The sequence below is a fragment of the Macaca thibetana genome, chromosome 5 (assembly GCF_024542745.1).
Source record: "Macaca thibetana thibetana isolate TM-01 chromosome 5, ASM2454274v1, whole genome shotgun sequence".
NCBI classification, from domain to species: domain Eukaryota; kingdom Metazoa; phylum Chordata; class Mammalia; order Primates; family Cercopithecidae; genus Macaca; species Macaca thibetana.
The window spans coordinates 32,806,411-32,832,724 of record NC_065582.1 but is presented as its reverse complement, the minus strand read 5'-3'; the positions used below and the strand labels follow the sequence as shown (position 1 = coordinate 32,832,724).

Below are 26,314 nucleotides of genomic sequence, written 5' to 3'. Positions count from 1 at the left end.
CAAATGACATAAAGAAGGGAGGTCAGCAGAATGGACCAAAGAGATCGCCCTCTCATCTCCTGGGATTCTAGCTCCTAAGAAGTAAACAAGATAAAAGACCAAAAGGGGTAAAAGCAGGAACACATACAAGCCCCCTGCCCAACCATCTCTTATTCAGGATCTGTCTGTATGAACAGCTGTGGTTCTGTAACCCTCTGCTATGGATGGACCAGCTGCAGGTTACACAGAGGGTTACTTTGGCACTTATTTCCCTACTCAAAAGGCTCCACATTTATTTTCCTACTCAAAACTATCTTTTAATTTAAAGTTCTCCCCTGCTATGGCCTAGTTAATGCACTTTCAGGGATTCTAGACTCTGCAGACAGTAGTTTTCATTTGAAACATGGAATTAAACTAAGTAAACATCAACATGAAGGATGACAATGAAAGATAGGGCAACAAGAAAAAATGAAATTCAGGAAATAAAACTGTGTGGTTGTGTTACCTTGTTAATTTGTTGCTTATTTCTTTATTTATGTGTAGACAAATTAATGAGAGGTGATATCGCAAAATAATTGCCTTAGTTGAGGTATAACAGCAAAAAGAGGTCTAAGAAACAAGATTGTCACTGTCAGCCTTTTTCCCTCAATCCTTTAAACTGAACCTTTGATTCAGTTTAGTTTCATAAGCACAAACTGCAGTGTTTCTTCCAAAAACAAAATAATATTTCCTAGGACAAAATATTTTACAATGACTATGATGTCCATATACTGTAGAGAGTATGAATGTGCAGCCTTAGGGTAAAAGCAAAGTAGCAACGAAATCAGAAACTGCCTGACTTCAATAAGGGACAGGTTCTGGTATGGGTGATGGATATTCTATGCCTAGAAAAGGAAATTAATCTACAGTTTCTCAATCTGCTAGTCTCAATAAATGTGAATAGCAAGAGTCTATACTCTACATGGTCTATACACACTGTGGATGGTGTGCCACAGAATACAGCTGCAAAGCAGGGATTTTTTTTCCATGTTTTTTATCTCACCCACTTGTCTATAAATGAAGTCCATGGTGTGCAACCTAATGGCATTTTCCAGATGTTTCCAACAAGTGTACTAAAAAAAAAAAAAAAAACCTCCCACAATACTGTCTTGATCTTCAAGGCTTAAGAGTGGATGTACAGACTACACACTAAGCTAAAAAAAAAAAAAAGGAAAAGACGAAAACCCCATATGGTGCCAAATGTTGGCAGCTATCTTCTTTCTTCCCAGACAAAACTCTTAGGTCTTGTGAAAACATTTCTTATAAACTGCCAAAAACAACATAGATAATTGTTGTGATGGCTCTCCTGCGCCGACTGCTGCGGCCGTTTTGACTATATCCACATCGAGCTCTGGGATAAAATTAGGAGCCAATTTTAAATTTTAAGGCTGAAGGGCCACCATTAGGAATGCCACCTCCTAAGCTTCTACAAAACGTCTTGGCATATTAAACTGCTTTCCATTAGAATAGGAGAAAATGCTATTTGTATTTGCCCTCCCTAAACTCTCTGTTTAAATTAGGTTTAAGGAATTAGCACAACATCGTTTCTAATATAGTAGTAATATAAGCTTATTATGGGAAATTTGGAAAATACTATGTATTTTAGAAAATATCAACACCCCCACTGCTGCCCTACAGCCTTTATAGATGAAATACTTACAACATTTTAGTGTGTTTCATTCTAACTCCTCTACATACATAGAAATATTTATGGGGACATATATAAAAATATTTAAAATCTTATTCTCACTCTGCTTTTTCACTTAACATTAGAGTGTGAGCATTTTTCTGTGGAAGCAGCATTTTGATCATTGCTCCGTATCCCCTGAGTAATGACAGCTCTGTATAATTCACAGCATTTCTTGTGGGAGGCATGTTGCTCTACTGGCTAGCCACAGGACCAGTGTGAAATTCACCGAGGTCCTGTGCTGCTGAAATATGAGAAAGGTGAGAAAGGATTATAGTGCAGGAGAGTGGAAGCCCAAATTTCCATCTCTGAACCCATCCAGTTCCTTGGTGATTTCTTCAAGAAAAGAGAGACTACCTCTTTTGTTAAGAGCCAAAAAGAGATAAATTTACTCACCAATGATCTCCTACTATTAAGAAATCTGTGAAAGATTCATGATTATTCTTTTAAATACTCAAAGCATTATTAAATATGTCTACAATATAGAAATGAGCCATTTATTCTGAATAATGGAGAGAAGTTGAAAACCATTTATTACCTTCTGCCTAAGGGGGTGATCTCCTTGATTAACATGCAAACTAATGGGGAAAAAGTCTAAGGTGCATTTTTTTTTTTTCATTTCTTTCACAGCATTAATCCCATTCTAGGTGGTCATTAAAAAGTAGTGGGTGGGTGTGTGTCTGTCTGTCTCTCTCCCTCTCTCTCTCTCTCTCTCTCGCTCACACACTGTGCTGCAATATTTCTTTATAACAAACTGGCTTCAGGAAATTATTAATGAAGGGTTAGGAGGTTACACAGCAGCTAAGCCCAGAAGAATGTCTGTGCAAAGAGAGAACTACCTATTCAGAAGGGAGGAGAATTGTTTGGGGACGACTGGTAGTTTGAAAAGGAATTTCTTCCTAGCCAAGAAATTTTCTACACTGTGCAAAGCCAAAATAAAATGAGTCATAACACTTTACATTTCCTAAGTGTGTATTACTAGAATGACTTTTGACTTTCTATGGAAATCAAGGATGGCACAAATGAGAAAATAGAACTGTTTCCCCTTCCCCTATGTCCCCTTGAGGTCATACCTGAGATGACATAGGGTCAGTCCTGGCAGAAGTTGTTAAGAATTGGATCACATATATTTGTAACTTACAGCTTTACCTTCAGGAAAATAAGCAATAAGCATAACAGGAAATAAAAATAACTTCACTCAAAGGTACACAAGCACCATCATAGCCAAAAACTACCAGCAATACCTACGACAATTTTCCTAGGCTATATAGGCTATCAGAAACAGTCAATTGTTTTAATCAATGATTATGAATGGGTCTTGAGTATGACACCCTAAAATATGCCTTTTTGGCAAAAGCATTATTTTGAGCTGAAGACAAGTAAGAATAAACAGAAAAGTTCTCTGTTCTCCAGTTATCTGCCTAAAAGTAGAATATAAATTTTCCTTTTTGAAGATGACATAGATGCCACTTTTCCCTCCATTCCAGGATGAGGAAAGTGACCCCTTAGCAGGGACAAAGAGCTGGTGCTGGAATGAGACTGTATATGCAGACTTAACTAAAATAAACTTACTAAAATAATATTATCTGTTATGATTAGATAATAATATTAGTTTCCCCATGTTTTTAGTCACTTTCCCAAACTTCATTGGTGCTAGCAGCTCAAATCCCCTTTCTACTGTCTAGTCACTTCTCCACAATTTATCATCATTTGTTAAAATGGTATAGAAAATTCCAAGTCTAACTGCTTTTTAAGATTTTCACACTCTTACTTTGAAGTCCTTATGCACACAAAATTTAAAATATTAATAAAACTAATATGCCTTTTCTCCTGTTACTCTGTCTTTTGTCAGTTTAATTTGTAGGCCCCAACTTCTAAACCTAAGAGGTAGAAGAAAAGTTGTTTTTTCCCTCTCCACTACAGTCCAATAAGCAACTTGAAACCAGTGTTAAATTGGAAAAAATCTATTTATACCCACAAATACACAGAACTTCAAAATGTTTATAACTGTTGAATTGCTAAATGACTACAAATTTGTGAAATAAATAAGAAAAAAATTCTAGAAGTTGGTAAAAAGAGCAAAATTAAAATGACAATTTTATACATGTAAAAATTCACTTATTGAATCTTTCAATTTCAGAGTAATTACCAAGCCCTGATCTAGACACCATGGATATGACGGTTTATAACCAAAACAGGGAGAAGGGAAAATATCGTATATACTTCTCTTTCATCTCATTGTATTTTATCTCCAGAGGTAGATGCTTCTTACACCCTTCTCTTCATTCACTAAACAAATAATGTTAGAGTATCTACTGCCCGCCAGGCAAGGTTCTAGATCCTGAAGACAAAGCAGTAGGATAAAATAAATAAACCTCCAATAACAACAACTAAAATTTCAGGCTTCATATCTCTTACATTCCAGTGACTTAATAAAACAATGTTCTCACAATAGTGTTTAAATTTATTCAGTCAGATTTCATTGTGAGGTTTCCTTCTCTCTATAATCAATGTAGGCAAATAGTTTAAAGAAAATTCGTAATATACATGTTCCTGTATTTACATGATTGCTTATAAACATGCCAGGATCAATTATTTTTAATTTTTGCAACCATTATTGAACATACAAGTTGTGATTGTGGAGTGTTGATATTTTTGTTTCTTACTGAATGGTCTGTTGGCAAAGGCAGGTCTCCCCTTTGAGACTGGTGCACAGGGCAGAAATTAACCAGGATTTCTGAGTGGTTTCATGTTCAAGGTCACGATACAAATTTATCAAACACAATTCAAATGGCGTGTGACATTGAAAAGAGGGCATCCCCTGCCTCTCTTCCAGAGCCAGTCTTAATTTTGTGATACTATTCTGGACAGAGAAAGGTCCTTCTTAATTTACCTAAAATCTGAGCCTGAATACCCACTCTATCTTATAGAAAAAAAAAAAAAAATCCTGGTTTTCTTTGAAAGACTTCATTGCACAAAGGATCAAGTCTTTCCTAAACTCACAGATACAATCAGCCTCCAATATGCTCCACATATACAAACTCTGAGCCATTTCAAGCATAAATTTTAGGAGTAAAGAAAGTTCCAGTGAATGCCTAAATAGATAGGAAAAAAGAATATTCTTCCTCCAAGAATACTTTTCTGAATCAAACTTTCTTCCCCCAAATTAGAGCACTGACAACCATTAGTCATATTATCTTATTTGCGGTATAACCTGTTTTAATATGTACACTAAAATGAAACAAAATATGTCCTCTTTATAGCATAAGATATAATATATTTAGGCAAAGGAATGCATCTGCTGGATTTTAAAATACTAGAGTTTCAAATAATCAAAACTGTATTTCTAGACCTTTTGCTACATGCCTGATTCTACCAATATCCTCTTTGTGCTTAAAGAAGTCATGAAGCAGCCAGAAACAAAGAATTTCAAGTCATAAACTAATGATGGAATTAACCTAAATTATAGGTTAGCTATTACACACTGACATACAATGATACTGCCAAGTTTCTTCAAAATGTAATACTTATTTGTTGTCATTAAGCCACTGGGGTAAATGGCAACATTTATAATTATGTAGAAAATCAAACAGAAATCATTAAGAACATTTTAATGAAAGTGTATTTTTTGTTACTCACTGAAATTATTGGCAGCATTGAAACAAAATCTATTAATGTTTTAAGATATGAACTATGCTTTAACCTGGTATCTACTGCAGTACAAAGAGCTAAGTCACATACAAAACGTGAAAATCAATTTTGGCAACTAGACTAGAATGTAAATAGCACAGGCCAATTCTCCCCAATGCCTAAGATATTTCCTGATAAATGAGATTTCCAGCACTAAACGTTTAACAAATTGATCTACTAATGGACTGCAAAAGCCAGTAATCTTCCTCAACCTTCTATTAACACCAAGTAAATTTCCTTGGTATTGTTTACTAATCTGTACAGGATTTAAACACCCTAAGTAATCTGTTTTTATTTTTCCAGCACCAAAATTAGACATAAAAAGGTCAGTGAAAAATCTGTGATCATTTTCAAATTGGGGGCACAAAAAAACACTGAATAATTAGTCTGAAAGAATATGGCACAGAAAAGTTTGTTTTCTCTTTTATCTCGGTTTAAGACAATTATTTACAAATAAAGCATCATGAAATTTGTCTTTTTATGGAAACACCAAGGGAAATCTTAATAAAATGTTTGCAGTGCCAACAAAAAGCCTAAGCACAGTATTTACATTACTGAACTCAAAAAATAAAATGATTTCTTAAATATCTTGGATTCTATCCCTTAAGTAAAAGGATTTACATAGTCAAGCTTCATTTGCTTACTTGGGAGTTACTCTTCCAAAATGTCTTTTATCCTGTAAACCAGAAAGCCTCCCTTCTTGCACAAAACATTCCTCGCTTTCCAGTCACCAATTGTTTAGAAAAACTTTCCCTTGACAGAGATACAGGATCATCTCTCAAAGAGCCAAATCAAACAGCCAACCTACTAAAGACACCTAGCAATCTGGTTACTGTCCAAATTGTTTTCTAGACTAAAGTCAACTAATGGTAAAGGGATCAGAAGGAGTCTGGGATTCTAAAAAGGTTCATTAAGAATGCATTCACATTCAGCAAATGTGATATGCTATTTGGTTTTTCTATTATCTTTCTCATTTATACTGCTGTACAAGTGCATGACGATGCTATTATAATTTAAATTACTAGATATCTTTGTCTTGAAAAAGCAGAGAAAAAAAGATGTACGCTCAAGAGTGGTTCTGAAATTTCATTGTTCTTAAACTTTTACCGGATGATAAATACTTTAGAATGATAATACTTTAAAAGTTGCCAGAAAAAAGACATAAAACATGACTTCCTACCAACAGTATGTGTGTCTGTTTTTGACCAAAGTGGTGAAACCCAGGTTCTCTAAGAGCATAAGACATAGGACATGAAGGCTGAACTTTACCCATCTAAGAAGCAGTCTATATTCACTATCAATAATCAATACCCCCAAGTCACCACAGCTCAGGAACTAAGGATATCAGGACACAATGGCCTGGATACATTACATATGAAAGCACAAAAGCAGTCTCTATCCCCACTAAATGCCATTCCTTCTCACGCTGGCTGACTTCAAATATGAATATAAATTAAGACAATTCACTCTGCCTCAGAGAGAGAAACAAAATGAACAAGAAAATAAATAGTCTGGTCTCTAGGGGTACTGAATATTTTTATTGTCTTAAATTTACTGGGAAACATAGGCATAAACTTGTGCAGTCTGGGCACCATACTTACGTAAATAGCAGAGGGTTATGGTTTCAATTTGGTTGTGACACCATAAATATTGGCATACCGAACATGTGCTTACTGCCATGAATTTTGAACTCTCTCTCCAGGGTCTGCTTCTGTTTTGTCCACATGCCAGAACTAAGGACTACTTAGTTCTGCCCATAATCTCATAGGATCAGAGCTGAGAAAATCAACTTTATTTCCAAGGGGAAAAAAACTATATTCTTTGAGTGACTTTTTAAAAGACTAACTTTTTCAAGATCTTTGCCTTCCCTTGGATAAATCACAGTTGTCAATCTCAAAACCTCAAAGCAAAAAAGAAAAACAAACTAAAAATAAGAAAGCACATGAGTTATATCTTATCTTAACTAGAAAGAGCAAAAGGGGAAATAGTTCAAAACAAAAAATACGTCAAAGTTACTGCAAATGACCTTTCAATGGTCATGCTCTTCTCTATAATAAATTGATTGCAAGAAAACTTTATCCTAAAGTTCCCTGTTTAAAAATAAGTTTCCTGGAAATGATACATTTCTTTTTCTTATTGAGGAAATAACATTCTAAGCAGTCATCATTATAATTTTGCCAATCATGTTCTTTGTGCATTCATTTTACTCAGCCTAAGCAAAAAGACTGAGGCTCTCCAGTTAGCCCCTTGTACTTCCTCAAAATGAAGCCAGACGTTAGGCGCATCCCCCAGCTGTGAAATAAGGCATATGACTCGTTTAGAACCCATCAATGATGATTTATGACACCAGATGCCAACACTGCAGCAGAACAAGCTGTGTTGGGTCTAAGTGGGCTGTTTTCACTTCACTTAAAAGATCTACCATCCAGTGGGGCACTAGGCTAGAGATTATTCAACGTTTTATTCTCTGACACTTGAAAATTATGGAAGATTAAAACGCATATATAATTAGAATCCAAGGTAGAAAGTGGTCAGCTCTGCACTATTCTGAAGGCAGACATATCAGACTGAAAGAAAGAGGGAAGGCTTTATGCGGTGGAGACGGGACCAGTCAGACAAGGCCTTAAATCCATGTTGGCTTTGAACACGCAGCATGAAGGAGAAATGATGGTTCCCTTCCATTCCACACCCCAGGCACTAACTCACTCGGCTATTTTCCCACTATCTGGCATTTGAAAGGCTGTAAATGCCTTCAAACTGCTGTCCCAGCCTGTAGTTTCTCTGTCCTTTACAATCACCCTGAAGTACCTTTATTTTGGAAAGAAAACAATTACATATTTTAAATCTGTATAGAGAGTAGGTCTTAAATGTTTTCACCACACACACAAAAAAAACACAAAAGGATAACTACATGAGGTGATGGATAAATTAATTTAGCTGGTTTGTGGTAATCCTTTTGCAATGCATACATATATCAAAACATTCCTTTTTATATGGTAAACACATGCAGTTTTTAATTGTCAGCTATACTCAATAAAGCTGGGAAAAACACTATTTGCTGATAAAATAATAATACGAAAAATGCAAAATGTATTTAAAAAACAAAAAATCAAACCTGATTAATTTATGAGTATTTAATGATCTGTTATAGGTGTAAGAATATACGCATAAACAAAAAGACACACCCTTATTATTAGGAATTGACACAGAAGGCTATAATCATTACCCATCAGCCAAGGTCTTTTGACGGTGCCCTATCATCTCATGAGTCTGCATCTAAACATGCTCTTAGTATGTCAGACAGAGCCCTCAAAATTAATGAATAATTTTTCAATCTTCTCACCAAAAGCAGTTCATTTTTTGAATAGGCTTTGTGCCCTCTCACAAGTCTGCACCTTCTGCTTAGAACTCTCTCTTCCTTTTCTGGGGAATTATTTATCCTTCAAGACCCTACTCAATGATAGCCCCATAAGAAGCCCTACTCGACCCCAAAGCAGAACATCCCTGGGTCCATGGGCAGTCTAAGCATATGTCTAGCGCAACATGAACAACACTGATTATGAATATCCAGCACACACAGGACATTTTGTTTACCTGTTTTCAGGATGTGACACAGTAATCAGCACAACAAATACTTTTGTGTATTGGCTTAAATTAATTTATTGTTTGAAAGAGTTGGCAGAGCAATACATGGGGTCAGGAAAGTACAGATCTCTGGGGTGAGCAGAGGTCAGTTTTGTGTAATCTTTGTATTAGAAGACTGGGGTGACAGCACAGTAGTCATGGAGAACAACAACGTAGACTCCTTACTCACAGTGTGGTCCTCAGTCCAATGGCATTTGCATCACCTGTGAGATGGTTACAATGCAAACTTTTAGGTTCCACTCAAGACCTACTAAATTAGAATCCGAATGTTAATACGGTGATTTGTATATATATCACAGTTTGTGAAGCACCAATCCAAGCTTGACTAGAGTAGACACAACCAGAACTCTATTATAAGAAGATTATCTGACATTAACCTCCTGCAAATGATCGATTGCGGGTGACAGGGCATGGAAAAAGCCTGAGTCATAGAAGGAAGAATAAGAACACTCTGTCACAGTTTAGGTCATAGGTAACCAGCACCTGGTTTGGGATGACAGTGAGAATGCAGAAATTTACAAATGTAAAGATAATTATTTTACCTAAAAATAGCAATGTTAATATGTACTTATTAGCTTGACAATAATTCCATGCTTACTTAACATACTATATTATATATTTTGAAATATTGTGGAGGAATAATATTTAAGCAGGACAAAATCTATTAGTTTTAAGTTGCTTTCTCAGACTTGGAGTGCTAAGAGCAACACAGATTATGAGAAATAGTAAGTCCTCTAAATATACATGTTAATTGGATGTTCCAATGGAACTGAGGTTTCCACAAGAAAGGGACCAGGACATTCAAGTGACAATAGGACGGATTTTCAAGAAAAACAGCAAGAAGCTGTTTTATGCATGCTGAATCCCTCACTTTATCGAAAATTATCTCAAGGATCACTTTCTCCAAAACTTAATACCTACTTCCCTACCAAATAAGCTCAGTTCTTACTGTGATTATTTGGTATGTGGCTTAATGCTCTACAGTTATTTCACCTGTGTTCCAATATCAACTGTATGAGAACTTTCTAAAATAGAAGGCTTACCTCTTGCTACACATTTAATCTTTTCCACTCCTCTGGCTCTCTCCCAAACCTCCAAAACAAGCAAAGAAACAAAACATGTTTCCTTCCATCCTGGAACCACTATCTCCTTCTCTCTTAAAAACTTGATGTCTCACTTCCTCACTTTACTCCACGTCCATTCTTCTACACCACTTATTACACGGAAGATTTTTTCTTTGTGTCAACCTGGAAAAATCAGAGACCGCTCATTGCTCTTCATTTTTTTCAGTCGCTGTATTTTATCATATGGGCCCATTTCTGTGATTTTTCTCTCTCTCCTTCCCTGGCATCCTTCACTACCTGCCTTGTGACTGCACTGACTTTTTTTTCCTTCATGGCTTCCTCTTCAGGGGGTTTCTTCCTGTGAGATTTCCTTTTCCTTCTGACCTTATTCTTCAATGTTGAGCAACCTTCATTCTGTTTCTATCTTGTATGTACCATCCAGAATCAGATTTCATTCATAATTTGGCTGCCCACATAGCTGGGATGGGAGGGCCAATAAAGGAGTTCACAATAAAGCCTGAAGAATCACTCTTCTATTTACTCAAGCCCAAGTCATACATCAAAGTTCCTCCCTTTGTGCCTCCTATTTCCAATGACCTTCCCACTGAACCTACTTCTGAGGTCTGCCTCAAAACAAACTACACTTTTGACTGCATGAATTTCCCACACTTCTTTACTGTGAATATCTACTCACCAGGTTTCCAGCTGCCAAAATCCTATCCCACCTCTGATTCTGCACATGCAAATGATGCTCATCTTTCCTGGCCCCTTTGTTCAAAAAAAAAAAAAAAATATATATATATATATATATATATATATATATATATATATATATCTCCCCTAACAACTTTTCTCAGCCTTTTCTAATGGCTCAGCTAAATAATCTTGCCTTTCTCTGAATTCCCACCAAACATGATACTATCGTTTTTTATTCTCTAATATACCTGTGTCTTTTCTTTCCCTTTCACTATAAACTACTTGAAGGCGGTGACTAAGCCTAATTTCACTTTGCATTTTCCACAATGCCTCAGCTTCAGACAGGTACCTAAAGCAGAAAGGTGTGAACTGTTTTCCGGATCACAGAAAATCCAGTTTAAATGCAGGTCTTAGGTTTCTTCATAGACCTAAGGCCATCAAGTTACTCATTTAAAAAAAAAAAAAAAGGAAATAGCAAGTCACACATTACACAGAAACTATAATATCCACCATTGTCCGTTGTTTTTTAAGCCTGTGAGGCTGAAGCAGTTATTTCTGCTGCCAGACTTCCAGCAGCGACACTTAAAAGTTGCCAGTAGGGTATGATGCCATCAGTTCTCAAACCTTAGAAAGGCTCATTGATTTTTACTAAGGATTTCTTACACAATCACTTCCTTTAAGGCCAAATGAGCCAACCACGACTGACAGAAGTTACAGAATGAATAAATGTTATGGTATCGACATAAAAATTATTTCGTTTCCTGTGCTTACTTCAATTTCCAAGTTTACTTCTAGCTCCCATTGCCACTAGTCATCACCATTAATGCGCAGCACGACATATTTTTATGCATCCACCTACCCAACTCCCCTTTATTGGACCATTTTGGCACAATCATCATACCCAATTTCAGAGAAGATAAATTAATATCCTAATGCAATAAAGTGGCTCTGCTAAAAACACGATAACTTGGATAGGACTTATTGTTCACTTCTCAAGACAAATGAATCTCACACTAGGGTGGTTATAACAGCAGTTTTATTACAAGACTGGCAGAAGGACAGTAACTATAAATCCTAACTGTTAGATTTTTTTACTTTACCTAGTTGTCATTATGAGTCTACTCTTGTAAGCCAGAACAATTATTTTACGATTAGTTTAGACATGTCTGCGCCCAGAAGGAAAATTTCTATTTCGATCATCTTATTTTCCTTGAAAAGAACCTAATGATACCAGAAATCAGATCAATTCAATCTTCACACATGAGTTTCTAGCCATTTTTCAAAGTTGAAAAGATTTATAAATGCAATTGCTCAGAATTTTAGTTATGCTTTCCAACTGCAATACAAAATAGCAATAACGGATTTCCATGCACTAGATGAAAACAAACAAACAAAAAATAAGTTTGCAACCTCATTCTCAAGGTAAAACATGGTCACCATCCTATAAAACATAAAACACACCCCTAAATTTGGACTGCAAATCTATCACTTAAACATCTAGTAAATGACCCAATTTGTTTACATGGCCCTGTAGCTTTTTATGGCCTTTCCATAAAGAAGTTATTACATCCATTCCCTTTATTTTGTTTAAGAGTGTTTGAATGAGCCCCAGAACCACATGCTAGTTAAACAAGCCTTCCTTAGATGGACGTGGTCTCATATAATTCACCACTACCGGGGAAATTTTCAGAACAATGTTTGTAGTTTTGAAACACCACACATTCCTACACACCAAAAGTATTTCCAGTGCTTTATGCAGTTTTAAATGTTCGGCAGATATATTAAGTAAGTCCTATTTTTCCATTTTTCCAAGTAAACTTGTGGCATTTACACTTCTTCCAGAAGATTTGCACCTCTGAGTTTTTGCTACAGTAGGTTGGCCACTCAGAAATGACTGCAAACAAAGATTGCAAGGGAAATGTAAAATCCAGACACCCTAATTGATTTCCTAGGATGTAAATGTTAGTTCTAAAAGGAAACCATTTTAAAGCTGTTAGTTTAATGGGGTGGCCAACTGATGCCTATTAAAAGTTACCAGTACAGATTAAAGATAAATTTTCCACCATGAAGCAAAAACTTTTTAAAAATAAAAATAGATATGATTTAATTACTAATTTTTTCTTCGTTATTATGGCTTATAACCTCGAGACTGCTAATATTCTCAAGAAAACACAGATAAAACCACTTTTTAAAGGGTATTTATCAATTAGGTATCTCAACTCAGTATCTCTCAGTATCCTAGACAGATTGTGACCTGGGAAATTGCCTGCTATTTTCAGATTGCAGCTTTTTCTAGAAACAGACAGTTTTGACCACAGTGACTAACACAATGCAAAGATACAGTGGAACCCATTTTACATATATAACTGTTATGTATATATATACACACACACATATATACGCACACATATATATAACTATAAATTTGGGATAATTCTACAACTATGCATTTTGTTACTGACTTTACTTTTATTTCTAAAAAAAAGTACATTATTTCTGGAGGTCTACATGAAAATGTATTGCCTCTACAATACAACAGACCAGACTTCATAGCATACTAGTGTTTTTATAACTTCAGATGCAGATATATATATACACACACACATATATACGTGTGTGTATATATGTTCTTTTTCATTTATAGCTCCAGAAATAGGGAGCTTTTGTTTAGAAATAAAAGTAAAGTCAATAATAAAATGCATACTTGTAGAGATGTCACAGCCTATTGAAAACAAAGAATCCCCTAATGCCTTTTATTATCTACAAAATTAACATATTTCCAGCAGAGATCTGCCTCCAGGACACCCTACCTCAGGCTATGGATGTACAGATCTATACTTTTCATAACAGCATTATCCAACTTTTTCCCTTGTTTTTATAGTATTCACAAAACCACCAACTACTATAAATTGTACTCATCCTTTTAATGGGTAATCCAAAGGCAAATCGCACTCTAGTAAGAAAGAGTCTTTAGTATGCTTCCATAGAACAATCTGAAAACACTAATCATTACTGTGTTTTTCCTATGTTCTTTACAATTTGTACCCTGCCTGTCGTTAGATCTCAGGTTTAAAGTACAGTAAATCAGAAATGAACACTGCAGGTTTCCCCCTTTTCCCAGACCCAGCAAGAAATTTCCAGTAAGAGAAATGAATACTTCTTTCTTCTAATTTGTTCACATCTTACGTTTTAAGCAAATGTTTCTTCTTAGCACACTGATTTTAAATATCATCTGCTCCCATAGCAAAATAAATTATAAAGCTTTAATGACTCTCAATTTGCATTTCTAATCACCCTAGACTATGAATATATATGGCATTATGGGAAACAAGCTGTGATTTATTCCTCAGCAGAAAAAAAAAAAAAGATAAATAACTATGACTACTTAAAAGACAGATGTCCTTATAAATACACAGCAAAATAACTGCCAGAAACAACAGGAGATAAGTACCACGTAAGTCCGACTTCTGTTGTTAATGGTTTCTGATCTCTGCAGTGACTCAAAGGGCAGGTGGAATGGCCAACTGGGCATATTTAAGCACAGAAGTATATCTCTATCATGCAAACACTGAAATGCTTAAAATAGTATCCCCTCATGAACAAGGATTTCCTAGAATGCAAATAGCATAGCTTCAAAAAATGGCATGGCATCAAGAAGTACATCCACCAAGAGAATTCAGTCATTTCAAATCCTTAAATACCACAAAATCTTTCCAGCATTTATATACACGGGACCCAAATGAAAGTCAGTGGAAAAATGATGCAGATACTCAATGAAGAGTAACCTCATAGCAATTAATTTTCCACCAACTTGAGATCTTTTCCTCCTAAAATTGTTAAAACTGTTTTCTTTGCCTGTGATGTAACAGCTTCATTACTTTAATTCAGCGTCCTGGAAGCTGCCTCCCTTTTATCCCAATTGCAGATCCTTCACCCAGCCTCATTCTGCATGCCGTCCGTTTTGTGAATGAAGTGTGAAAACAGCTCTTTGTTTACATAAAGCAGGTAATATGGAGTAGTGTGTGGACACAGGCTCAGCTCAAGAGAGTGGAACTGAGGCTGCGCAGCCTGCCCTTCTAACCCGTTCACAACTTCCAAACGTGCCTGATGACTGAAAAACATTCCAGCAACAAGTAGTTATCTGCACACACCAAAGCAGAACTCTGCCACTGCCTGCCCGCTGAGAAAGGAACTGAATAGCAAGGGTTTTGATGGAATCTTAAACATGAAGACTTTTCTTTTTGTTCTGTTTGTTAACTGTCAACCCTGCAGGAAGTACACACAGTATCAGGGCCTTTGAATGCATAAGTGTAGAACATCTTTCCACTTTTTCTAGCCTCTCCTCACTCTCAACAACCATGCTTCTCGTCTCTCGCCCATGATATACCTCTTCATGTGTCTATTCTTTTCCTCAGGCTGTTCCCTCAGCCTAGGATTCTTCCCTCTTTTTCCCCTCTCAGACCTGCTTCAAACCACATCACCTCCTCTGTGGGAACTTTTCTCCTTCGACTTCCCTTCCAGACAAAACCAGCCACTTAGTAAATCAATAGAGGATTTTTGAAGTGAAATAAAGCACTCTGTGTTCCCACAGCACTTCGAGCACAAAACTAATAGACCGTGAAGTAACAGGAAGGATCTGCCATCCTCTGACCGAGTTTGAGTCTCAAAGGCAGGTCTGCATCTTCTTCTCTGTGTACGCGGCACCTAGGGCAAAGCTTAGCAAAGAGCACACGCTCATAAATATTTGCTGAATGAAAACAATGTTCTAATAAAACATTAGACCATTTAACTTACGAAGGAGGAGGCACGTGGCTCTGAGTCCTGGCTTGGAGTCAGACCAATGTCCAAACATCTACCAGCTGTGGGACCTTAGCTAAGCTACTTAGCCAGTGAAGCCCCGGTGTTTTTCCCAAGACCTCACGGAAAGTTTATCAACTGCATACTATCTGCAAACATTGAGGACAAATATGGCACCTGACAGTCACTCCTGGAGAGTCATCATTAAGCAATGCAAAACTAGAGGCTTACTCAGAGTCCTTTAGACCCACGCAACTACCCCCTAAAATGCATCTAAATCCTGCTGCTGCCGGGTCCTTCCTGGCAGTTCTTACTGATTTATCAGCACACAGTGTATATAGTAGAAATGTAAAGCTACATCCTTGCACTTACCATTAAAATGCCTTGTTCTGTTTGAGAACACGGATTTCTCTCAAGGAATCAGACCTCTACTTTGTCTCTGCGCCGCCCCACAAACCCCAGCAACAATCCAATACATATCTCAGTGGACTAAGAAGCAACCCCACTACTATTCTAAAGAAAAAAATCCAGCTGGGCACAGTGGCTCACCTCTGTAATCCCAGCACATTGGGAGGCCGAGGTGGAAGGATCGCTTGAGCCTAGGAGTTCAAGACCAGCCTGAGCAACATCGTAAGACCCCCATCTCTAAAAATAAATACAAATATTAGCAGGGAGTGGTGGCACACACCTGTAATCCCAGCTACTTGGGAGGCTGAAAAGGGAACATCACCTGAGCCTGGGGAGGTCATCAAGGCTGCAGTGAGCTGTGATCACACCACTGCACTTTAGCTTGGGTGACAGAGTGAAACCATGTCTCAAAAACAAAACAAAACAAAACGAATATAAAACGGGAAAAGCTAACTACAAAAAAAAAAAATCATAGTTTGAAAATAAAAGAGGAATTAAGCAGAACAGCAAGGGAGCAAATTTAGAGAAGACAGCCTGGCAAAGATGGTCTGGTGTGGACACAGGGCAAATAACCGTCCCGGGAGGAAGCTACTCAGTCACCAGGGGATGATAAAAAGTGGTTTGAGGATGGCACATGAATTCTAACGAGAAATCTGATGACAAATAAAATTAACAAAACTAAATTTAAAATGCATTCCCATGAGGTAAAAGACAAAATTAGCTAATGCTACCAAAAATATCACTTATAACAACTTGGCTTTAATTATAAATGTAGTTATTACAGTTCCTCTTTATAATGTTTAGCTCCCTTTGTTTTCAGATTTGGGAACTTTGCAAACAAAAAGTTTAAAAAGGTAAATTAAAAATATTTTAGGCAAGCCATTCAAGTTTACAGCTATGAATTTATTTTCTGAGGGTCTTGACCTTAAAAAAATAAAAATAAATAAAACAAACTTGAACTTCTGAATAGAATATCCCACAGAATACAGTGTAAATAAAAGTTAAGGCCACTCATTAAATATATTTCAAAAATAATAGGTTACACTTTCTAGCGTTCACTGAACGTGCTTATTTATTCATTTTTATGGCACTTTTATCATTAAGACATCCTGCTAAATGAAACGTTAAAATTATTACCAAAAAGTTTCCTTGTGGAACCAAGCATGGCAATGTCAGCCATATTCTTCATCACCATCACTGAATAAACCAAAATATTAAAATAAACATCCTTCATCTATATACCTGCTTAAAGTATGGTTCTAACATAATAGTAACCATTATAAAGGTAGTATTTCCAGTTATTTGCCAATTTGTCAGATGCCTACACAAACAGAAGTGTCACTGTGTGTGTGTGTGTGTGTGTGTGTGTGTATATACTGTTCCATTTGACTAATGGGATTATTATGAGATTGTTTCCCTTACTGTTCCTGTAAATATTTCGGAAGCAACAAATTCCTACACCTCATCTTCCAATCTGAAAAGCATGCAATCCACTAGCATAATAAAGAAATGCTTTTATAAAAAAATATCTGAATTTTGAAACTAGGATTCCATTTGCCTAACTGGTTCTCACATAAGGAAAAATATATCACCATTCTAGCAGTTCAATAGCGGCTCCCAAGTGACCTTGACAAAGTCAAGTCAACTTCCACTGTCTAGACCTCAATCTTCACACCAGGGAGGATAAGCTCCTGGGGTCTTTCTAGCTCCAACATTCCTCGTACCACACATGCTGCTGAGTTCTAGCCTGTGCAAGTTATCCTTGAGCCACAGGTAGAATACAGAAAGCACACAGATTTTGAAGGCTTGTCATCTATGCAACATTTTCAAGAGTCCTTGGTCTGCATCACACAACAGTCCCCATCTGCAGAAAATATAAGCCCATGCACAGCAATGACACTTTTAAAAGAGTAACCAGTTCTAGGAAACCTATCCATTTGCCTGGTACCTGCTCACTTGGTAACATCTATCTTTATCAAGAGTAAAACGTGGTACTCTGATTGGCACAACCCATCAGTACCAATACTTGAACAACCATATCTTCCTATTTAAGAAGTCAAGCAGTGTGCAACTTCCAAGACCAAAACGATATCTTAAAAGATGGCCTGTTGTTAGAGTTAACAGCATAGTCTTTCTTTAGTAAGATACTAACTACCTCCAGAACCTTTCAACAGATACTTAGCGGGCACACTCTCTGCCATACCTGTCTCAGGTGCTGCAGTTCCTACAGGAAGCGATTCAAACAAGGTCCACACTCTCAACGACTTAGATTTTACGGTGGGGGTGAGGGATGTCGGTAGATAATTAATTAATTAATTAATTAATTAACAACAAGAATATCAAGGAGTATTAAGTACCACATAATTAATTAATTAACCTTGAGAAGATAGAGGTGGTTAATTTAGATTTAGAGATCAGAAAAAAGACCTCTCTGAGAAAGTGAATCATTTAATCTAGATGATGGGAAGGTGTTACCCATGCAAGAGCAGCTGGTTAGTGTTAGCCAGAGAGGCAGTGGCAAATGACTGGAGGTTGCAATTGCATGCTGAGTGTGCCATGTCCACCTTCCCATCTCTCCCCAGGCCATGACCCTTGAGGAGCTAAAACCAAAAGAGCTGCAGGAAGGGAGCTTGAAAGAAACCATACCCCTTCCTTACTCCAGGTCTTTCAAGTCATGGGTCAGGCATGAGCTGCTAAGCAGAGAGGAAAAAAGATAGAAGTTTTAACCGCAATATGAACTAAATTGTCCAGAGCTAAAAGTGTCAAAATGCTTAACAATCAGTATGGCAGAAACACTGATCCATCAGGACAGAGGCCAGCAGGGTTGCAGAAGTATCTTAGAGGCCTTGAGCAGTACCAGGCGTTGGAATTTCTGCTTCATCACATGTTGGTCCATTTGTCTTAAAGGAGTTGCACTAGTCTCTTCCCAACTCACTGGAAATATTTCAACATTTCAACATTTTGGTAATCAGTATGGTAACCAACACTGGTACATACTAAGTGATTACCAAATATTAGATGACTTCTTAGGAGATTTAATAAAAGGGAGATTTGAAAAATAAAATCATAGCTAGAGGTAGTGGTGATGAAAAATAATACAACATACAGATTGTTTAAAATTGATCTTAGCCAAAAGATAAAGAAGCAACAGGGATTGCTTAATAAATGAGTTATATAGAGATTACACAGAGTTACACAGAGTTATATATTCTGATTATGTATAATGCTTCCAAATTAGAAACAGGAAAATCAGAGTAAGTAAATGAAGGGACTTTATGACTTCTGCCATTTTGGTTGACACAAATAGAAACCTATGAGGAAAATTTCATCAGTCATGGAAACTTTTTTGTTTTTACTATGAACGTTATGAATGTCTTGATCCATCATTACTTATTTAACATATCACCTTATCATTAGAATTTTGTTTCTACAAAAGGTGCAAAAGTTTATGGATAAAATCTTACCAGTCTAAAACTTGAAAAAAACATGAAGTGGAAGCTAATATACAGAAGATATTTAAGAAATAAGTTTCAGGAAGGGTGAAATAAGAGTAGACAAAGCTAAAGTTTCAGTGCCTGAGCAGAGCTACAGCTCGCAGAAGAGATGGCAGCACTGAGGGAAGTTTAGTGTCCAATCCCATCCTCTATTTACAACTATTTAACAAATGATATATTAATCCCTGAGGCTTCCTACAAACCAATCTAAACATGTTTTAGTGGTAAAAGCAAAATATATCATCCATCCAATATCTATGATTACAGTTGATACAGAAGAAAAATTACCATATAATAGAGCTTTTTAATCACCTACTGTGAAAAGACAAAATTCATCATTACATAATGGCACTGTACTTGTTCAACTTCCTCAACTATCTCAAACAGCAGAGAACCAGGAGGAAGTTTTTTCTTTTTTTTTTTTTTGTAAAAAAGCCTTTAAACAACAAAAATAAATGTCACAAAGGTCACGCAATAAAACTTATAGGGAAACTTACAGGAAAGTCCCTTTAGTCTGCAGTTAGAGCCTACTTACTCGTGGACACTGTTCTAAATATTGTGGTTACCTGTTTTTGATAAAACAGAGATTTGAAGTTGCCGCCTATAAACGATGGTAAGGGGATTGGACACCTTTTTTAATTTTCCATTTTTAACTTAAATTTTGTTAGATACAGGCACACTGGCAGTAGGAAGAGAAAGCTGGCACTGATAAAAAGAGACGGAAAATCCATGAACACAAGATACAGGCAAAAGGGCATGACCAGCAGACCAAAGTAAGTTGCCCCACATGCTACGAAAGCCCTTGAGGAAAAGAACACATACAATAACTGATGTTCATAAGACCAACCGTAGCAAACAGCAGCATATTCCACATCCAAATTCGGAATGGCTAAAGAAAATGAGAAAAAATAATACGCATGCTCTTGATCTATGAATAAACTAAAAATCACTCACCAACAACACAGGTAGAAGAGGCAATCCTCCCCCAACAACTTTGTCATTGACATCTCTTTGTGCTGTATGCAACAGACAAAGTAGGTTTTGTTTTGTTCCTGAATGTATGATTCTGCTACAACTCAGAAGCACCATCCCAGAACTTAATCATTCCACAATAGGCATTCTCATCTAAAACCAGTGTGCACAAAATATGAGTATTTTTCACCATGATCCTATACTAAGTATACAGACCAGACACTCCCCAAGCAAGTCAATGTTATCTTTTAATCTCTTTCCTCAAGTTAAATCTGAAAACCCTTGTTTTCATATGTGAGACAGGGTCAGAAGTAAGGTTACAAATTAAGTATGGTTTATGAAGCCAACTTATAATATTAGAGGATAAAACTGTTTGTACAGTAAAAGTGGCAAGAATTGCAACCCAATGGTAGGTCAAAAACCAGATACCTAACAATAGTGTAAATGACACTAACCCTTCAAAGCTACTTCTGAACCATGTCCACATGATCCAGTCTAAATCCATGTATGCGGCATTGGCTATACCCATCAATTTCCAATTCTACCTCCTCTTTTTTTTTTTTTGTTTTTTGTTTGTTTGTTTTTTGAGACGGAGTCTCGCTCTGTCGCCCAGGCTGGAGTGCAGTGGCGCGATCTCGGCTCACTGCAAGCTCCGCCTCCTGGGTTTACGCCATTCTCCTGCTCAGCCTCCTGAGTAGCTGGGACTACAGGCGCCCGCCACCGCACCCGGCTAATTTTTTGTATTTTTAGTAGAGACGGGGTTTCACCGTGGTCTCGATCTCCTGACCTTGTGATCCGCCCGCCTCGGCCTCCCAAAGTGCTGGGATTACAGGCGTGAGCCACCGCGCCCGGCCCTACCTCCTCTTGAAACACCAAGTTAATACTAAAACTAAGCAGCCAGAGGTAACTGATTGAATAAACACCATTAGGGACTTTAGAATACTCAAGAAAAGAGAGTATCATGAGGAGGGGTCCTTGAAGACAAGAATGAGCTGCTATAGTCATATCAATTTGGACATTTCAGAGTTAGAGAAGACCGTTCACAAAATGATTCAATGCACGAACTGGGTCAATGGGATCTGGGCCAATGGGATCTTCTACGTGGTATCCTCAAAGAGGGTTCATATTTACAGGACTGTACAACCGTCAAAATTGAGAAAGCAAGAGGCCAATAAAAAATCAATCATAATTCAGTATGTGGGCAAAAAGTTATCCACATAACGGAAAATTTGAAAGTCAAAAAGAAGAAGTAGAAGTAGTAGTACTAATGGTAATGGTAGTAGCTCTAACAAATCTGATTACATTCCAGGGGAATCTTCTTCAGCACCCACCTGTTATCCTCACATCTTCAAACTTTGACGTACAAAAATCAACCTGAGTATGTGCAAGAAAATAGCTCTATATTGCCCCCTAGTGCTGGCCAGTGCCACTTCTCCTTGGGCTAAAAAACTGCAAGTAGTTCCTCTACTTCTAGTTACTTCCTGCCGCCATCCTTAACATAGACCAACCCCTAACATAGCCCAAAACTCTGCCCACAGATTAGGAAACAAGCAGCAATTTTTGGCATCATGCATCTTAGGAATGGAAATGGCCCAGCTTCAGATGGCAACAGAATGTGTGTGGCCTGGCTTAATGAACTCATCTCTCCTGAAGGTGTGAACCTACTTGGGTAAAGTGGCCTATAACCACATGCTTCACGACAGCTCTGGGCCCCTTACGAAGTGATGACAGCATGTGGAACACAAGAGAGAACTACAAGGAAAGGACAAAGAGAAGCACAGGTTAGCAAAGAGATTCGGGGAGATGCCAAGAAAGGCTTGATAAGACAAGGCAACAGGAGAAATGATATGGGACAGGAACAGTAAAAAACAGAAGCCAGGAAGCCAGGAATATTGTGCATTGTTGTCATTATGGAGGAGCTTGTCTAGTAAGAAGCAATATTTTGAACTGGACATTTATTTTACATGAGAAAGAACAAAGGTTGGTCTGATCTGTTTCCTGCACTAGTACAGCTGGTGCTGTGGCTCCTTTGATCACTTTCCCCCAGTCCTCTGCAGCTACTGTGATTAGAGATAGATCCCTAGGCTGCCCTTTGATCAGCAGCTCAAGGAGCCTGCAGGTGCCATGTGCCATCACATTAGCAAGTTGTAAGCACCACCATACTAATATTGGCTGATAAATGTGATACTATGTCTTGCTGTGCAGCAGCAAATACAAATAATGTTTGCAAAAGTCCGCAGAATCCTTGTTTTATCTATTTTTATACCCTAAAACTTTCTGTGCTTTCTTAAACATGAACACTTCATAGAGTTTAAATTCAAAGTTGAAGGTTTGAAATACCCTGATATGAAAAGGAAAAAAAATCACTGTGACTTAAAACTATAGCACACCCCATTTTAATTTTGCAGTTATGCCATTTGTGTTCATTTTGCATGGTTAATGAAGTGACAGAATCGATGATATACAAAGCAGTAAAAACATGTATATTCCTTTTCAAATAACAGTAAGAGCCACCACTTGTAAACAGGGCATTAAACATTCCAATTTTAGACAGCCTACATGAACACTGTGGTTTCATGTGCAGTATAAAATTTCTATTTACAAAGTATTCTCAAAAATGACTTCATAATGGTAGATGAAGAGAAAAAGAGTTTAGAAATTGAATGATGTAAATCATATGGGTTCAGAGGCTAAGCAAATTACACACCCTGAAGCTGCCCTGGCTTTATGAAAGGAGCCTTTCTCCAGCTCTGTGCAATCCCAGCCCAAGGGAACTTGCATCTGAGAGTTTTCTAAACATTTCAGGTACACTTGAAAGCTGAAAGTAATTCTCATTTCCTATGCAGGATTAAGTCGCTTCCAGCACACACAAAATAGCAGTCATTCACCGACACATACAAAAACACACCACCAGAAAGGTAAGGACTTCAGAGTACAAAGGCAAGTTTAAAAAACAAAAAATAGGGCGCAAGAGAAATACACTTTTTAATTCCTCTAAAAACGACCACACAGCCTCTTGACCTCTATATTTCCTATCTACTCATTGATTAATTGATGACTTCGACCTAGAGTGCTTCAATTCATGCGGCTGATACATTTCCTGACCGACCCCCCTCGCCCTCCCCAAATCTGAGTAAAGTCAAACATGCCAAGACTCATTCATTTTGGATTCGTTTTTAGAGGCAGTTCTTGAACTTCTAACTCTGGCAATGAGCGAACCTGCAATGTGCATTTGAACTGACGTTCACAATCGCTCCCAGAATGTCCTCACTCTGAGGCTGCAGTGGCACTCACGTTGCCCTCTTGGAGCTTTGTGGCAGCTCCCGAAGTTGCAAACTACACTTAACCTTCAACAGTCCATGCCAGTGAACGGAGCGCGCATTTGCATGTAGAGACCAAAGATACCTTCGCAGTCTGGTATACATCACATACCAACGCACAATGCCAACGTTAACACACACAGCGAGAAACAAGCAGGGGGAGAATGGGGGAAAGACTCACCGTTCTGTTCCTTGTTGCTGGAGAACTGGAATTTACTACTCAGGTTGGATTCCGCCTGAGTCCCCTGTCTCTGGCCGGCCAGGGCAGATGTCAGCAGGAGAAGCCTGAGGAGGAGCATTTGGCTGACTGGGACGAGAGCTCACTCACGGCGGGCACTTTGGAAGCAGCGACTCCCGAGTCTCTTTCACCACCGCCAGGGGAAGGCTGCACTGGGGTGGAAGCGCCGAGCCTGCTCTGGCAGCAGAGAATCGCAGGGTAGTTTCCACATAATCCCATCCAAAACTTTTTCCTAGAGCCCTCTTCTGTGTCTCCAGTTTTTGAAAAGGATCAAAGCAAAACCTGGACCTGAACCAGTTTCCCAAGGTTTAAACAAATCCTGAGCTGTGGCGAAGTGGTGGGGGTGGGGGTGAAGGCGAGGGAGGAATGAGGGGGTGGGGACGCGGGGGAGCGGCGAGAAGTCACCAGCAAGTTGCTGGGAGCACCTGTCAGTTCGGGGGACAGGACAGAGGCGAAAACTCAAGGGTCGCGAGCAGCCAGACTGGAAGCCAAGTCGGCGGCGAGCAGTTTCTGATCAATAACAAAGCTGCCAATAGATGCGGCTCTCCGTGCGCCCCTCTCCCCCGCCCCACCCCCCACCCCCGAAGGGGGAGGGGGAAGAAACAAGGCGAGGGCGCCGCGGCTGGTCCCACGGGCCGGGGCGCCGGAGCGGGGCCGGGGGGCTCCGGGCCGAGACCGGCCCAGGCGCAGGCGGAGAGAGGCCCCGGGGCTCCTGCTCCCCAACCAGGCGCGCAGTCGGCGCCGCGTCCCGAACGCCGCAGCACGGATTCCGGCACCTGGCTTGAGTTTTCCGCGACCAAAGTTCACCTTGTTCGGGCGCGTCCCCTGCTCCTCAAAGCCTGGGGCAATTCGGCCGCTCGGGGTCGCCGCGGGGCTCCGGTCGTTCCCCTCCCCTCCCCCCACGCCTGGGGCTCCGCGCTAACCTCGGGGCTCGGCGCGGCGTCTCCGCACGGGGTGAAGAGGGAAGGCCGGGGCGGCCGGGAGGATCCGGCTTGTCCCCTCCCCTTCTCTACCTTCCCCCCGCCGGGCGGCAGACAGGAGGTGGGGGCCGTGGGCCGATTCCGGGCGGAGCGCGCGGCTGGCGAGCGGGGGAGGCTTAGCGGCTCTCCCGCAGGCGGCCGATGGGGCGGGCGGGGGTCGGCGCCTCTGGGAGGGGCAGCCCCGGGCCGCGTCCGCGCGAGCGGGCTTGGCCGCCCACTGGCTGTCAACAGGTGCTGCGCAGACGGGGTGTTGCGGGACTCGCTGTGGGCAAGACCCCGATGGCCCAGGGGAGGAACGCGGCCAAGGCGGCCCCTGCTTTCCTTTCCACGGAATACCTCTAACCCCAAATACAGAGCACGATGGGTGGTGAAGGGTGCTGCAGAAGTAAGAAGTGGGAAAGAACTTCTTGCAACTCTCCTTCTGCCGCCCCCTGTCGCCTGACTTGCCATTAGTTTCCAAGAGGGATCCCCACTCCCTAAGGTCTTTGCTAGGACCCTTGGCCAGAGTTTCAGAAAGGAAAGAAAGGAAATGAATTCAAAGGTTTTTCTCCAATTTCCAGCTCCCTAAAGCAGGACAGATAAAGCAAAAGTAAAGGCAGCCAAAATAATAACATTCATTTAACAAGTACTATATTTACTGAATGCCCACTCTGTCGGGCACTGTTTAGAGGCTGGAACCGTAGCAGTGAAAACAGACAAAAGTCCCTGCCCTGGTGAAGCATACGTAGTAGTTGGGCAGCGTTAAGCTAATAGCAAGCTCTTCTGAGAACGGCGTCTAAGGGACTCAGAAGGATCCTGCAACCTTGGACTTTCCTACAATACAGCCTCTAACAAAACTAGGCTGCCCTGAACCCCTGTTGATAGAATTGTTTACATTTACACCAAAAAGGTCGAGAAATAACCGAAATCTGTATGTGGCTTGTGTTCAGGCTGACTTGGAGAGAGAGGCTGATGCTTTAAGACCTAAAGTTCTTATGAGGTAGTCTGAAACGAAACACACATGCCAAGCAGGGCCTATGGTGGTTCCATGTCTGCTAAATGTGTCTGTGACAGGATCCAACGTGCTTTCTTTGTGGAGAAGCAGAAAATCATTGTGAATGTGTTGAAGGCACAAGCAGAGAGTCAGAAAATTGAATTTTAAAATGAAGCTACTTTTGTGTAATAATCAAAATGAAAACTATATATATCAAGCAAGTGCCATGGCAGGCAAATCAGCAATATCACCCAACTTCTTATGAAAAAAAAAGTCAATGCAACAATTCGACCATCAAGGACACTTGGGCTGGAACAGAAAACCAAAATAGC

At 39.2% G+C, this 26,314-nt stretch overlaps 1 protein-coding gene across 1 annotated transcript in view; it reads right to left on the bottom strand.

Moving 5' to 3' along the window:
- PDGFC (platelet derived growth factor C) overlaps window positions 1-24,840 on the bottom strand; it is a 226,075-nt gene extending 201,235 nt beyond the window's left edge. Inside the window, exon 1 of the mRNA XM_050789882.1 lies at window positions 23,973-24,840. Coding sequence (XP_050645839.1) covers window positions 23,973-24,090 — 118 coding nt within the window. The 5' untranslated portion in view covers window positions 24,091-24,840. The remainder of the gene's footprint in view (window positions 1-23,972) is intronic.
- Window positions 24,841-26,314: the final 1,474 nt, after the last annotated feature.